Genomic DNA, 12,837 nt, shown 5'->3' with positions numbered 1-12,837 from the left:
TTCCTCATGTTGTGGTGACCCCCAACCATAAAATTATTTTTGTTGCTACTTCATAACTGTAATTTTGCTACTGTTAATGAATCATAATGTAAATATCTGTATTTTCCGATGGTTTTAGGCGACCCACAGGTTGAGAAGCGCTGCTGTAGAGCCTAAGACCATCGGAAAACACAGATATTTACATTATGATTCATTAACAGTAGCAAAATTACAGTTATGAAGTAGCAACAAAAATAATTTTATGGTTGAGGGTCACCACAACATGAGGAACTGTATTAAAGGGTCGCGGCATTAGAAAGGTTGAGAACCACTGCACTAAAGTTTTCCTTAAACAAACTTTTTTTCACACTCTTAATAAATCAATGTTAAAGAGAGGGGTTAAAGGAAAAATCATGGCCACATGTAAACTAGGAAACACAAGGAAGAAACTCAGTTATGAAGCTTTGAGAAGTGTTTTGCAAAAAAAATCACTAAGGCCCACTTTTTCTTAAAATGGTCATTGTCTTTTCTTTCAAAGAGAAGTATGCTTGAAAAGATTGTTTTACTTACCATTTGATATGTGGTTATTGTAGGCTTATTAAACATACTAAATGCTACTTAACAATAAGTACTTGAAGTGTAGAGAAAGGAAGCATGAAAAATCATTCAAAATTTGTCCTTTCAAAACTTATTTGTACCTTAAGTTACTAAAGCTTTTAATTACACACACAAAAGTAGACTTAAAGGAACATTTACCTTATGTTCTCATAGCAACTAACTTCTGGTTTCAACCCTGCAGTGTGACGAAAAACTTTGTATATGATAAATCCAAAAGCCAAGAGATTAACCTGAGAAAATAAATTAATTTCAAAGGAGATAATTTTCATAGTAAATTATATGCATATAAAGGAAATAAACAAATAGTAAAGATTTCAAATGATCAGAAACAAGAAAATCGTGGCATTTTTATGTGCATTACAAAGTACAAACACTCTGATGCATTTAGCCAAAACAAATCTGTGGTTGATTTTTACAATATCACTGAAAATTGTTAGTACAATTTACCAAATTGGACTAAGTAACCTGTTCAAGAAACTTCATATTTAATTATCACATCTATAGATTGATGAGTATCATCTGCTGCCAATATTATGATCAATATACATATTCAGATAAATTTTGGTTTGAAAAACTTTATGAACACTTGAGAAATCAAATATTTGTTCATTAAATCATGTTTTGTTTCTTTAAGGAGACATGTTAGTGGTAATTCTGTCAACCCTTTAAATGAAAAGAGAAATTGGAAGGAAATTAGAAAACTCAACAAAACACTTCCAATTTCTATTGCTAGAAAATATTTGAATGTACTTTCTTTTATATAGTTCATCTAGCTATCTGTTTTAATATTTATGTTGAGATTTGATTTCCCTAGATTTAACTTCAGAAACTTTAAAATTTTAATAAATTAAAGGTTTGTTTGAAGGCATATATACATTTTGTTGATAAACATTTAGCATTCCTATATTTTTGGAAACCCGTAAGTCATATTTAAAGTATCAGAGGTCTAATTGAGATAGATATTTTAAATGAATATCTATATTAATATGAGCATATTAATAAATTTTAAATATTAAATATTATAGAAATAATTTGTATATTAATCCTTTATTAAATATATGTTATTAATCCAAACAGATTTTTAAAAGCCATTTTGTAATAACACTAGCAAAGTGCAATATTTTAATTTTCAGCTAATTTTTACACTAGTATTCAAGAGCTCATAGTTATGGAAAGATTCTGTTCCATATTTTAGGGCATTTTATATTGCTTCTCAAAATAAAATTTAATAATTATTGTTATAAAAAGCAGTTTTATGTAATAGCTCAGATAATTTTATGTTGTCACTTCTCCATGGAGAAGTCCTTGGGAGAAATAAGGTTTAATCCCTTTTTCCTGCTTCCAAATATTTATTACTTCTAATTATATGATTAATTAATTCTAGTTACATTAATGCTTCCATACAAAGAAAAAAAAACTTTAGCAACTGCAGAGAGAAGATAAAATATATTTAATAAATTTAGTTGACAGTTTCATCTAATTGTATACTCAAATAACTAATTGAAATGACAATTTAATTTTATAAATAATCTTTACTACTTATGAAAAAGAGATGTATCATATTTTCTAGGTTTCTATACCTATCACTTTGTAAAATAAATTTGGAAACAATGGCTGTATTTAGTTTTATAAATATATCAATTTTTTAAATAATAAAAATGTTAAAATTTTGTTAGTATAAATAATATACTCAACATATTATTGGTTTAAAAATCTTCAAATACCTTTTATAAGATGTTTATATTGAACTTATCTCAACAAAGGAAGAGTTATAATGTAAAACAACTTTAAATGATAAAAAATATTCTCTAATGCATCATTTTTCCAGGAGTTAATTTATAATAGTCATTAAATAAAGTTCTTAAACTCCTGTTTTCAAGAAAATATATTTAAAAAATAGTTGCTCATAATGCTATGGTTTCTCAGAAGTGCAGATACATTTTGGACATGTTCTTCTACATCATATGGTAAAGAATAGAAATGGAACATTCTCTATAGGTGATCCCATTCTGAAAAGTACTTTTTTTTTTCTGTAGAAAAGGGAAAATATTTACATACTTGTAAAACCACTTGCTGCTGGACAAGTAGGAGACTAATTCCTATTCCATAAACTCATATTTTTCCAATTGTAAGAGAAAAGAGGTTAAACATGTTTATCAAAAGGTATTATGGTTTTATGAAATGAAAATAATCACACATTGATTGTGTTATCCAGCAACATTGATAATAATATAAATGTATGGAACTTTTTATTTTCATTTCTAAAGGGTCTATTGAGTGTCTAGTATAGTGGTGAGGGCTGGTACATATTAATGAACAAAATAGACATTGTCCTTTGTTCTCATAAACTTATTAAGAAGAAGATAGTAAACAATCATACAAATACTTATAAATCTACAAATTGTGATAAGTACTATTAACTCACAAATTTAGACTGTTAAGAGTGGCAAGATGGGGCTGGATTAGAAAGAAGATTTAGGAAGTACCTCTCTTAAGATTTAGCATTTAAACTAGTACCTGATCAATTATAATGCATTAGCAGATCAAGAATGAGGGGAGAAATACATTCTATGAAGAAAAATAGAAAAAAGCAAAGAGGAACGAGAGAGTTGAGAATGTGGTGTGCCTTTAAGTAATTAACAAGAGTGGCTAGGGTGTAGTAAACACAGAGAAGCGTCCCATGAAGTGAGGTGGGCCAGGTAGACAGAGATAGTTCTTGAATTTTATCTTAAATGCAAAAGTTTTTATTTATTATTTTACTCAGTAATCACACAAAAAGTAATGTAGGGCTTTTCCTCAAGGAACTCACAGCATAATGGAGAAGATTAACAGTCAGTAGGAAAGTTCAATACTATTCAGTAAGTGCATGCAGTTGTTTGCATTGCAAAGAATACAGGTGAAAACACCCTCATGTTTTGATTTCTAAGCCAAACTTAAATGACCAGAACCAAAGAATTGCTAAACAGAGAAAATAAATGAGCACTTTGGATCACAGCCATTGGACCTACCTATGTACACTCATTTCCCAGGTGATCACATCCTGTGACTCAAAATACTATCCTTAGGTCCTGTCTGACTTCACCACTCAGAAATCTAATAGGCATCCTGGATTAAAATGTCAAAACCCAAACTGGTATTCTTTCTTCAAGGAACTTATTTTTGCTGCAATCTTGCCTGCCTCAAAAACAAAACAAAACAAAAACAAAAACAAAAAACAAAAAATAAAAAAAGCAAAAAGTTATCTCATCTTTCTAGCAGATCAGGCATATTTATCAGCCAACCCTTCACCTCTACCTTCAATTCCTATTTAGAATATCTCTACCACGCACCATCTTCACAAGTCCTACCCTAGAAAGGGCCACCATCGTGCCTCCCTGGGCTATTAGAAAAGCCTTTTAATCAGTCTCCCCTTCTAGCTTGCTTTCCTACAGTCCCTTCTCATGACAGAAGACAGATCTCTTTAAAATGTAAGTTAGACCATTTCTCTATTCAGAACCTTGGAATGGCTTTCCATCTCAGAGTTAGACCTGAAGATTTCACAATGGCCCCTGAAAGGATATAACTCTTCCCTCAAGTCCTACTCCACCTTCTGATCATGTCACATTGGATTTTTTGTCCTTCCTCCAGCACACCGAGCATGCCTTGAGGGTGACTGTACTTGCTGGGCGCTCAGATATTCCCCTAGCTAATTCCCTCACCTCTGCTTAAATGCTGCTTGTCCACATACTGCCTCCCAGTGTACTTTTATGAAAATTTGGAACACAAATGATAAATAAGACCTGAGATCAATTCCATGGAAATGTAGAGAATGATGGTATTCTTTACCATGAGAACAATGCTGATTCTGTATGCCAACATGTCCTTCCCTTGCCTTCGTCACTGGCAAACTGACAAAGACTTTCCTCCACTAAATGTTTGTTAGTTTCCTCTGAGCCCTCTTCTAGGCCTTAACCTACAGCTTCAGTACCCATCCTTGCACAGTCCAGTTTTGGTAAGAATCCTGATAAGTCAGCTTAAAGAGGATCCTCCTACTCTTGATATCTAATCAAATTCCTCATCCCCCAGCCTTGATATCTGATCATCTTGACCTGTCTTTCAGTAAGAATCTTGTTAAAGTAAGTGTATAGCAAGAATTCTCCCTAACCTTGATATATCCTCTTAGTAATTTTTCACCCACCAATCTAAAACTCCCAACACACAACCTGTTTCTTGGCAATAATCCCCAGATATCTTTATTGTATTCAGAGTTGAAATGAATCTGTCTCCCCTATTGTGACAGTCTTGACACCCATCACAATAGTCCCAAATAAAGTCTTCCTTACCATTTTAATAAATATTAGAGTAGTATTTCTTTAACAAAACTCAAAGTTAACATCAAGTTATAATATTCAGTATATATATACTAGAGGTCCGGTGCATGAAATTCGTGCATGGGGGTGTGTGTCCCTCAGCCCAGCCTGCACCCTCTCCAATCTGGGACCCCTCAAGGAATGTTCAACTGCCCGTTTAGTTGGACATCCCACTCACAATCCAGGACTGCTGGCTCCTAATTGCTCGCCTGCCTGTCTTCCTGATTGCCCCTAACCGCTTCTGCCTGCCAGCCTGATCACCCCTAACCACCCCCCTGCCAGCCTGATTGATGCCTAACTGTCCTCCCCTGCAGGCCTGGTCACCCCTAACTGCTCTCCCTGCAGGCCTGGGTCCCCCCCAACTGCCCTTCCCTGCAGGCCCGGTCGCCCCCAACTTCCCTCCTCTGTCAGCCTGGTCACCCCTAACTGCCCTTCCCTGCAGGCTTGATTGCCCCCAACTACCCTCCCTTGCAAGTCTAGTCCCTCCCAACAGCCCTCCCCTGCTGGCCATCTTGTGGCAGCCATCTTGTGTCCACATGGGGGCAGCCATCTTTGACCACATGGGGGCAGCCATCTTGTGTGTTGGAGTGACAGTCAATTTGCATATTACTCTTTTATTAGATAGGATATATCCTATACAATAAAAGCCTAATATGTTAATTGTCCAGTTGTCCGTTCAACCAATCAAAGCATAATATGCTAATGATACGCTAAGACTGCTCAACTGCTCACTATGACATGCACTGACCACCAGGGGGCAGAAGATCTGACTGGTAGGTTAGCTTGCTGCTGGGGTCCGGCCAATCCGGACTGAGCGAGATGGGCTGGACATGCCCTGGAGCCCTCTCTTGGTCCCTCCCCCGCTGCCCAACTTCCCTGGCCCCAATCATGCACCAGTGGGGTGCCTTGGCCTGTCTTGTACCCTCTCACAATCTGGGACACCTTGGGGGATGTTGGAGATTTGGTTTCAGCCCAATGGCGGAACGACCAGTCACTATGATACGCACTAGCCACCAGGGGGCAGACGCTCAACACAGGAGCTGCCCCTGGTGGTCAGTGCACTAAAACAGGGGGAGTGCCCCTCAGACAGAAGCAGGGCTCACAGCTGGCAAGTGCAGCAGCAGCACTAAGGTTGTCCGACTGCTGGCATGGGAAGCAGGCTTAAGCCATTAATAAGACATCCCCTGAGGGCTCCCAATCTGCTAGAAGGCACAGGAATTTCATGCACCAGGCCTCCAGTATATATACTGGTGGGGTCCCTTGGGGTAGCCTGCAGAGATCAGGCCCCAGCTCGCACACCCAGCCTCGCAGCCCTGCAGCCTCACCTGGCACCCCACCTTGACCTGGCAACACCTGCTCACCTGCTCCACCATCCCACCATGGTCCTGCTCTTGTCAGGGCCCATCGGGGCCGGCAGCACCTCCACTGCTGCTCACTACCAGCACAGAGTAACCAAAACCCACCCTGTTCCATGCTGCCCCCTGGTGGTCAGCACACGTCATAGTGAGCAGTTGAACTCCTGATTGAACGGCCACCAGAGGGGACAATTTGCATATTAGGATTTTATTATATAGGATAAGATGCTAGTTTAAGTCCCTTTTATAATATATTTTAAAAATGTAAATAAAGAATTAATATCACCTAAATACACATGGCCTTATTTACTTAGAGGTAGAAATTAAGTTGAAAGTCTGCATTTTACATGGTATGGAAACGTCTTTTTTTTTTTTTTTTTTTGGTGGGGCAATGTTTTATGAAATAAGTATGAATGGTCTGATATGAAATAAAAACAAAAGTTCAAAACAAAATTATATAAAATTAAAATTACTTCTGATAAGAAATAGTTTACAATTGTTTCAGAAGTAAGGACTTTGAGAATAGAGAAATATCTGCATTTTAGGTTAAATAGTTGGAAAAATACTATAAGCACTATGCTATAGGCAATAGTTACATCACTGATAACTGACTTGAATGTATAATTTTAAAAAATATTTGAAAATCATTAATACTAACCTTAAGAAAATGGTGCCTTTAAAATTATTTCCACTTTTGCTCATTAGTGTATACATACATGTGCTAGTTTTATTAGTTGTGATTCCCTTATTTATCTCTAGGTGTTAATGCCACAAAAGCACAGGAGCTAATTAATGAGTTGCAAATGAACAAAGTCATTCATTATCATCTTTGTCTCAATTTAAAAAAACAGTTTTAGCTTGTCAACTAGGAGTTCATAATACTCTTCCAGGAATAAACAAGCCAAGGACATTACATGGCAAACACAAGAACTCTGAAATTCATTGCTGCACTTTAGAATACAGAAGAGAATGAAAATAGCTGTGAAGAAAAAGTCATTCAAAGTCATGAAAAGTTAACCCTTGAGAATAAAAGTAATATTTTAAATTTAAAATCATTCCCCTTGCTTCATCTTAAGGGTATTTATCTGTACAGAAATCTGTTCCTTAACTTCATTGACATATGTGGTTACTTCAAAGTTTGGCACACATGTTCTGATGTTTCAGAGAGTGCGATAAAATTTTTAAGTGCCTTATTTTTTTTAAACAAAAAATTTAAAGAGATGAGCCGGAGAGAATGGGAGCTAATTCTGAAAGATTTCGACCTACAGGTACATTCAACCCAAGGGCTTCACATTCAGACTTCAAAATGAAGCATCCCAATCAGTCATTTTTCTTTTCTTAGTCTTTTCCTCAATAATTGATGAAGCCATCTATATGCTGATGTCAGATCTCACCAAAAAGAATGAGACAATTTCTCTTACAGCACTTTTAGACCCAGGCTTTAATTTTTCATATATATCAAAAGGAATCTGGTTCATTTAAGAATGTGTCATGATCACAAGTACTGTGTCCTTTCAAGTAGTTTTATTGCCTTTAAATGAACTGGCTCAGGACAAATTTGTTTCTGCTAAGGACAAAAGGTGGGTTTTTTTCTGGCCTTCTGAGAGACCATGTAAAAACATGGACTTGTTCTCAATCTCTAGACCTGTGCAGAAACAACTAAGTAGTTTTCAATTTAAGCTTTAAAATTAAATAAAATAATCTTTTAATTAAAAAAAATTCTGTACTAGCTAGATTGGAATCAAGTAGAGCTTTGTCTTCTGTCTGATTTCCTTTTTTTATTATTTCCCAATTAAAAGAATTCATGTAAATGCTTAGTTACAATGCAAATCACATCACACTGGAGTATGTATTAAGCAGAATAATGTCCCAGTCTCCAAAAAATGTCCACACCCTAGTGTCTGGACCCTGTGAATATGGCAAAAGGAATTTTGCCGATTAAATTAAGGTTGTGAACTTTGAGATAAAAAAGTCATCCGGCATCATCCTGTTGGGCCCAATGTAAACCTGTGAGCCCTTAAAGGCAATAGAGAAAGACAGAAGAGACTCTGTGAGATGCAGCACAATAGAAGGCAGGAGAGATGAGCCAGAAGTAGAGATCAGAGAAGACTGAAGACAAAGTGAGCCAAGAAATGTGGGAGACTCTACAAGTTGAGATTGACACTTGTCCAACAGCCAGCCAGGAAATCAATTGCATGAAAGTGAATTTGGCCAATGACCTGAATAAACATGAAAATAAATTCTCCCTCAGAGCTACCAGAATGGCTGATGCCTTGATTTCAGTCGAATGCAACTATGCAGAGAAACTAGCTGAGCCACACTACACCCAGACTTCTGACCTACAGTGCTGTGAGCTAATAGATTTGTGTTGTTTAAGCCACTAAGTTTATAGTAATAAAAGACAGCAATAGAAAACTAATACAGGGTTAAAAATACACGTGAAATACCCTATACTTAAGTGTTTCCTATTTTTTAATATAAATTTAAAATCCAGTTTTAAATAAATGCTTATTTATCAATAACTCACTTATTATTAATGTTCTAGATATTTGGTGAGTAGTCAATTATATAAAATATTCTTTATTATTTGTGGATTCTGTTTCTATGTTTCTTAAAGTAAAAAGATCCAGATAAATGTTAACTAATAAGTGACTTCCTTCCCAGGAAATCAGAAATGCATTTTGAATTTCAAGTATTTGTCAATTATTTTTGTCTGTAATACCTTCCGTTATAGGCTGTTCTCATCAGGTTGCCAGATAAGTAAGTGAAAATACAGGTTGCCCGGTTAATTTGAATTTCAGATAACAAACATATTATTTTTAAGCAATTTGTTGTTTATCTGAAAATCAAATTAACTGGTAACACTGTGTTTTGTATGGCAACCATTATTCAAATTAGCTGGCCACCCTGTGTTTTGTATGGCAACCATTAACGTCATAGCTTTCCATTTATTTTTATATCTGACTCTTCTCATATTCTAAGGACACTGGCTTCTAAGTAGAAAATCCCAGGGACATCACCCTCTCCAGATAGGCTGATCCATAACTGTTTGAAAAAAGATCTCAAAGGAAGAATGGATACATTTTCAGATGTGGCAACTGCTGTGGAACATGTGTACTGAGACTGATAAAATATTCTCAAAGTATATAGCAGATGAAATCACATCTAAAAGGTTTGAGTAAAGAATACACCCACACTTAACAGAACTCCACCTGTGCATGGTGAAGCTGTGCTAGCAAGTGACGGTTAATAAAGTGATAGTTGGAAATAAAATTTTCAAGGCTTAGATGTAAAATTGTGTTAATATAAGTTTAGTAAAAAATGTACACGTTATAATACCACAGTTTTTGTTGACCTATGGTCAGAATTAGAAAATGGGATCACTTGTTTCTCTACATGACACTGCTAGGAAGCATTTCTCCATCTTGTTAACATTCCCTAAGCTTGGGACTCAACATCCTTGAGAGTATCTACAGAGCTAAGGGATACTCCTCTGCTCAGGTTGTTACCGCCAGGCTCAGTAGAGAAATGGGAGTGAAGTCTACAATTATATGAAAATAATACATATATTAAAAGTCATCTGAAACATTGAAACATCTGAAACAACCTGAAAATATAACAAATATATTTAAGTAGGCTCTAAATATCATAAGAACATCTTTTATAAATTACTCTGGGAATAACAGTACTCATGATATTTCACTAATATCTTGAAGTTTACACTTTAGAAGACAGCAGTGTTCTTCCCCCGCCCATTGACCACTGGGGTATACGACTGGATGGATAGTTATTCTGAAACAAAAGAGTGTTTTCTATATGCCAGACACTATTCCAAGTCTCCTCTATTTTATTAATTCATTTAATCGTCGAACCAACTTAATGGGGTAAGTATTCTTTTTTTTTCTTCTTTTTTTTAATTGATTTTTTACAGAGAGGAAGAGAGAGGGATAGAGAGTTAGAAACATCGATGAGAGAGAAACATCGATCAGCTGCCTCTTGCACACCCCCCGCTGGGGATGTGCCCACAACCAAGGCACATGCCCTTGACCGGAATTGAACCTGGGACCCTTGAGTCTGCAGGCCGACGCTCTATCCACTGAGCCAAACCGGTTTTGGCAAAATGGGGTAAGTATTCTTATTATCATTATCATTACATTTATTTAACATTTATGGCAACAGAGGCATAGAGAGGTAAAATAACTTGGCCAAGATGATATGGTTAGGAAGTAGCCAAGCCAAAATTCATACCCAGTAGACAGGTTCCAGAGTTTATACTCCTAAGAACTTTACAAAACTAGCAAACCACAAATGAAGGACCAATAAAGAGAAGTTAAATTGACATCTAAAATTTCAACAATTTAACTGTTTATACATTCAATTATATTAACTGCTAAGAGTTACTTCATTTTAGAAATGGTTAAGTATAGAAGAGTAAAACATTAATGAGTAGTGATGTGGTTAGTTAACTGGCATTAGGGTTCATTGAACTTCAGATAACAGTGATGAAGATCTTGTTAAAACTGAGCAGGATTTAGTATGTTATGCCAGCAATCCCCAAAGGAGATACCTGTCCTCATTGTTCTCTGTGGTCAAAGATCTAAGAAGGTGGTAATTCTTCCTGTGTTGGTGATAAACAGAGCTTTCTATCCCTTAGCATTTGAATATGGTTACTGGGTTCATGCTAGAGAACTCCAAAGTGCAATGCCACAATGATCTATTGGGGCACAGGAAGAACATATTAGAATTCCCACTGATATTTTTCTAAAGAGAACATTAAGGTTTACTACTTAAGATAAAGATGACACTGGTAGCCTTGCTTTTAACATGTCAAATAGAGTCACATATAAGATACAAGCCAAAAATAAGACTCAAGATGTCGCCAAGTGCACTGTGGGGTAAAATTCATACTGATGAATATTCAAATGAGAAAATGACAAAACTGACATTTTTCCTACTCCTAGAGTGAGTTATTTGCCAGCCGATTTGCAAGTCCATGTTAGTCAGCCAGGTTAAAATCCATGAAGATCTAATCAGATTTAATAAAATGTTATTTAAAAATTCAAATTATTAAAAAGGATTTTTGAAATATGCATTTAGATTCATGGCTTCCAATCATATTTAAAGTCATGCATATCAAGTAAACACATAATTTTTCTAAAGTCAATGATACATGTTTTGAAGTCTCTTTTCATGTTTTCTATTTAATAGTGAGAGTTTAAAAATGTCATGTACCATTAAAGAAACGTTCTGTTCTTTATGATGAAGTTAACTGAAATAATACATGGAAAATATTATGGAACAAACAAATACATTTTCTTTATAAATTTAAATATATATTTTCAATAATAAAAGTGCAATTAGGGAACATTATTGAAGATCTGAAGAAATTAGTATTAGAACAGAGTCAGTGTTGTATGTCTACCATGCAATCATACTAAAACACATATTTAATGTATCTTTGTAAGGTTTCAGCTCTGATAACCATTAAGTATTAAAATAAACTGAACTTAGGGCTAGACCTTGGGATTGCTGTGTTAAAAACATAATCAATATTTTGTTAAAAAATAAAATACTAATAATATTTTAGTGAGGACCATATTTAACATATTTAAATATTGTCATTACATCTTTAATCTTTTAGATTATATTTTAAAGTGTTTTATAATATACATTATATGTAAGGTTGAGCAAAAGCAGGTTGACAGTTGTTCATATGGAAAAGAATACAATAATTAATAAATAATAATAAAAGAATTTTGTGTTTCAATTACTCACAACTATAAACCTACTTTTGCCTTACTCTGCATAAGATATTAGCAAACTAGTATACATATATAATTTTCAAGATAAAAAATATACATTTATTGATGTATGAATAGCTAAATAATTTCTCTAGTTTATTATAGATTCCACTCCAATATTTAATCATCTTAGGCATTAAAAATATTTACACTTCATCTTTTTAACATGTTTGCATTAGGAATATATTAATAGCTGATTTTTTTTAGTATTTAAAAATAATTTACTGGTCTCTAAAACAGAATCAAAAGGTAGAGAGAACTAAAAATTTATAAAAATGAAGGATAAAGTGACCTTCATGGGTCTAAGTGAATGTCATGGGCTTATTTTTATAGCTGATTTTAACTCTAGATGGTTATAAGTCATAGAAAGATAATAGAAAAGGAACAAAGGTAAAGGAGAAAAACAATATGTGAAGAGTATTTTCAGCAATTGTTTGATTTAATGCAATAATGAAAACTGAGTCATAAAATCTCTTGTTAACATAAGCAAGGAAAAATGTTCCTTATACAGTATATACATGTGGTATAAAATGAAGACAGAGGTTTGCAAAAATTAACTAATTTTATAAAAAAATATGCACTATTTTATTTTTATTCAGCATCTAAGATAGAAATTGCACAATTAAATTTAAATTGTACTAAAGTTATTACCAATTAAAAAGGTGAAAATTCAAGGGACATAATTGTTCCCTAAATTATTAAAAATTTTATTTTCAACGTTTAAAGGCTACTTTT

General features: G+C 34.6%; 1 protein-coding gene across 1 annotated transcript in view; it reads right to left on the bottom strand.

Moving 5' to 3' along the window:
- ADGRL4 (adhesion G protein-coupled receptor L4) overlaps window positions 1-12,837 on the bottom strand; it is a 109,512-nt gene that overhangs the window by 3,322 nt on the left and 93,353 nt on the right. Inside the window, exon 13 of the mRNA XM_079777109.1 lies at window positions 736-827. Within this exon, the coding sequence (XP_079633235.1) occupies window positions 736-827 (92 nt within the window). The remainder of the gene's footprint in view (window positions 1-735; window positions 828-12,837) is intronic.

This window comes from Cnephaeus nilssonii, assembly GCF_951640355.1.
Source record: "Cnephaeus nilssonii genome assembly, chromosome: 7".
Classification (NCBI taxonomy): domain Eukaryota; kingdom Metazoa; phylum Chordata; class Mammalia; order Chiroptera; family Vespertilionidae; genus Cnephaeus; species Cnephaeus nilssonii.
This window is presented reverse-complemented; position numbering and strand designations above follow the sequence as displayed.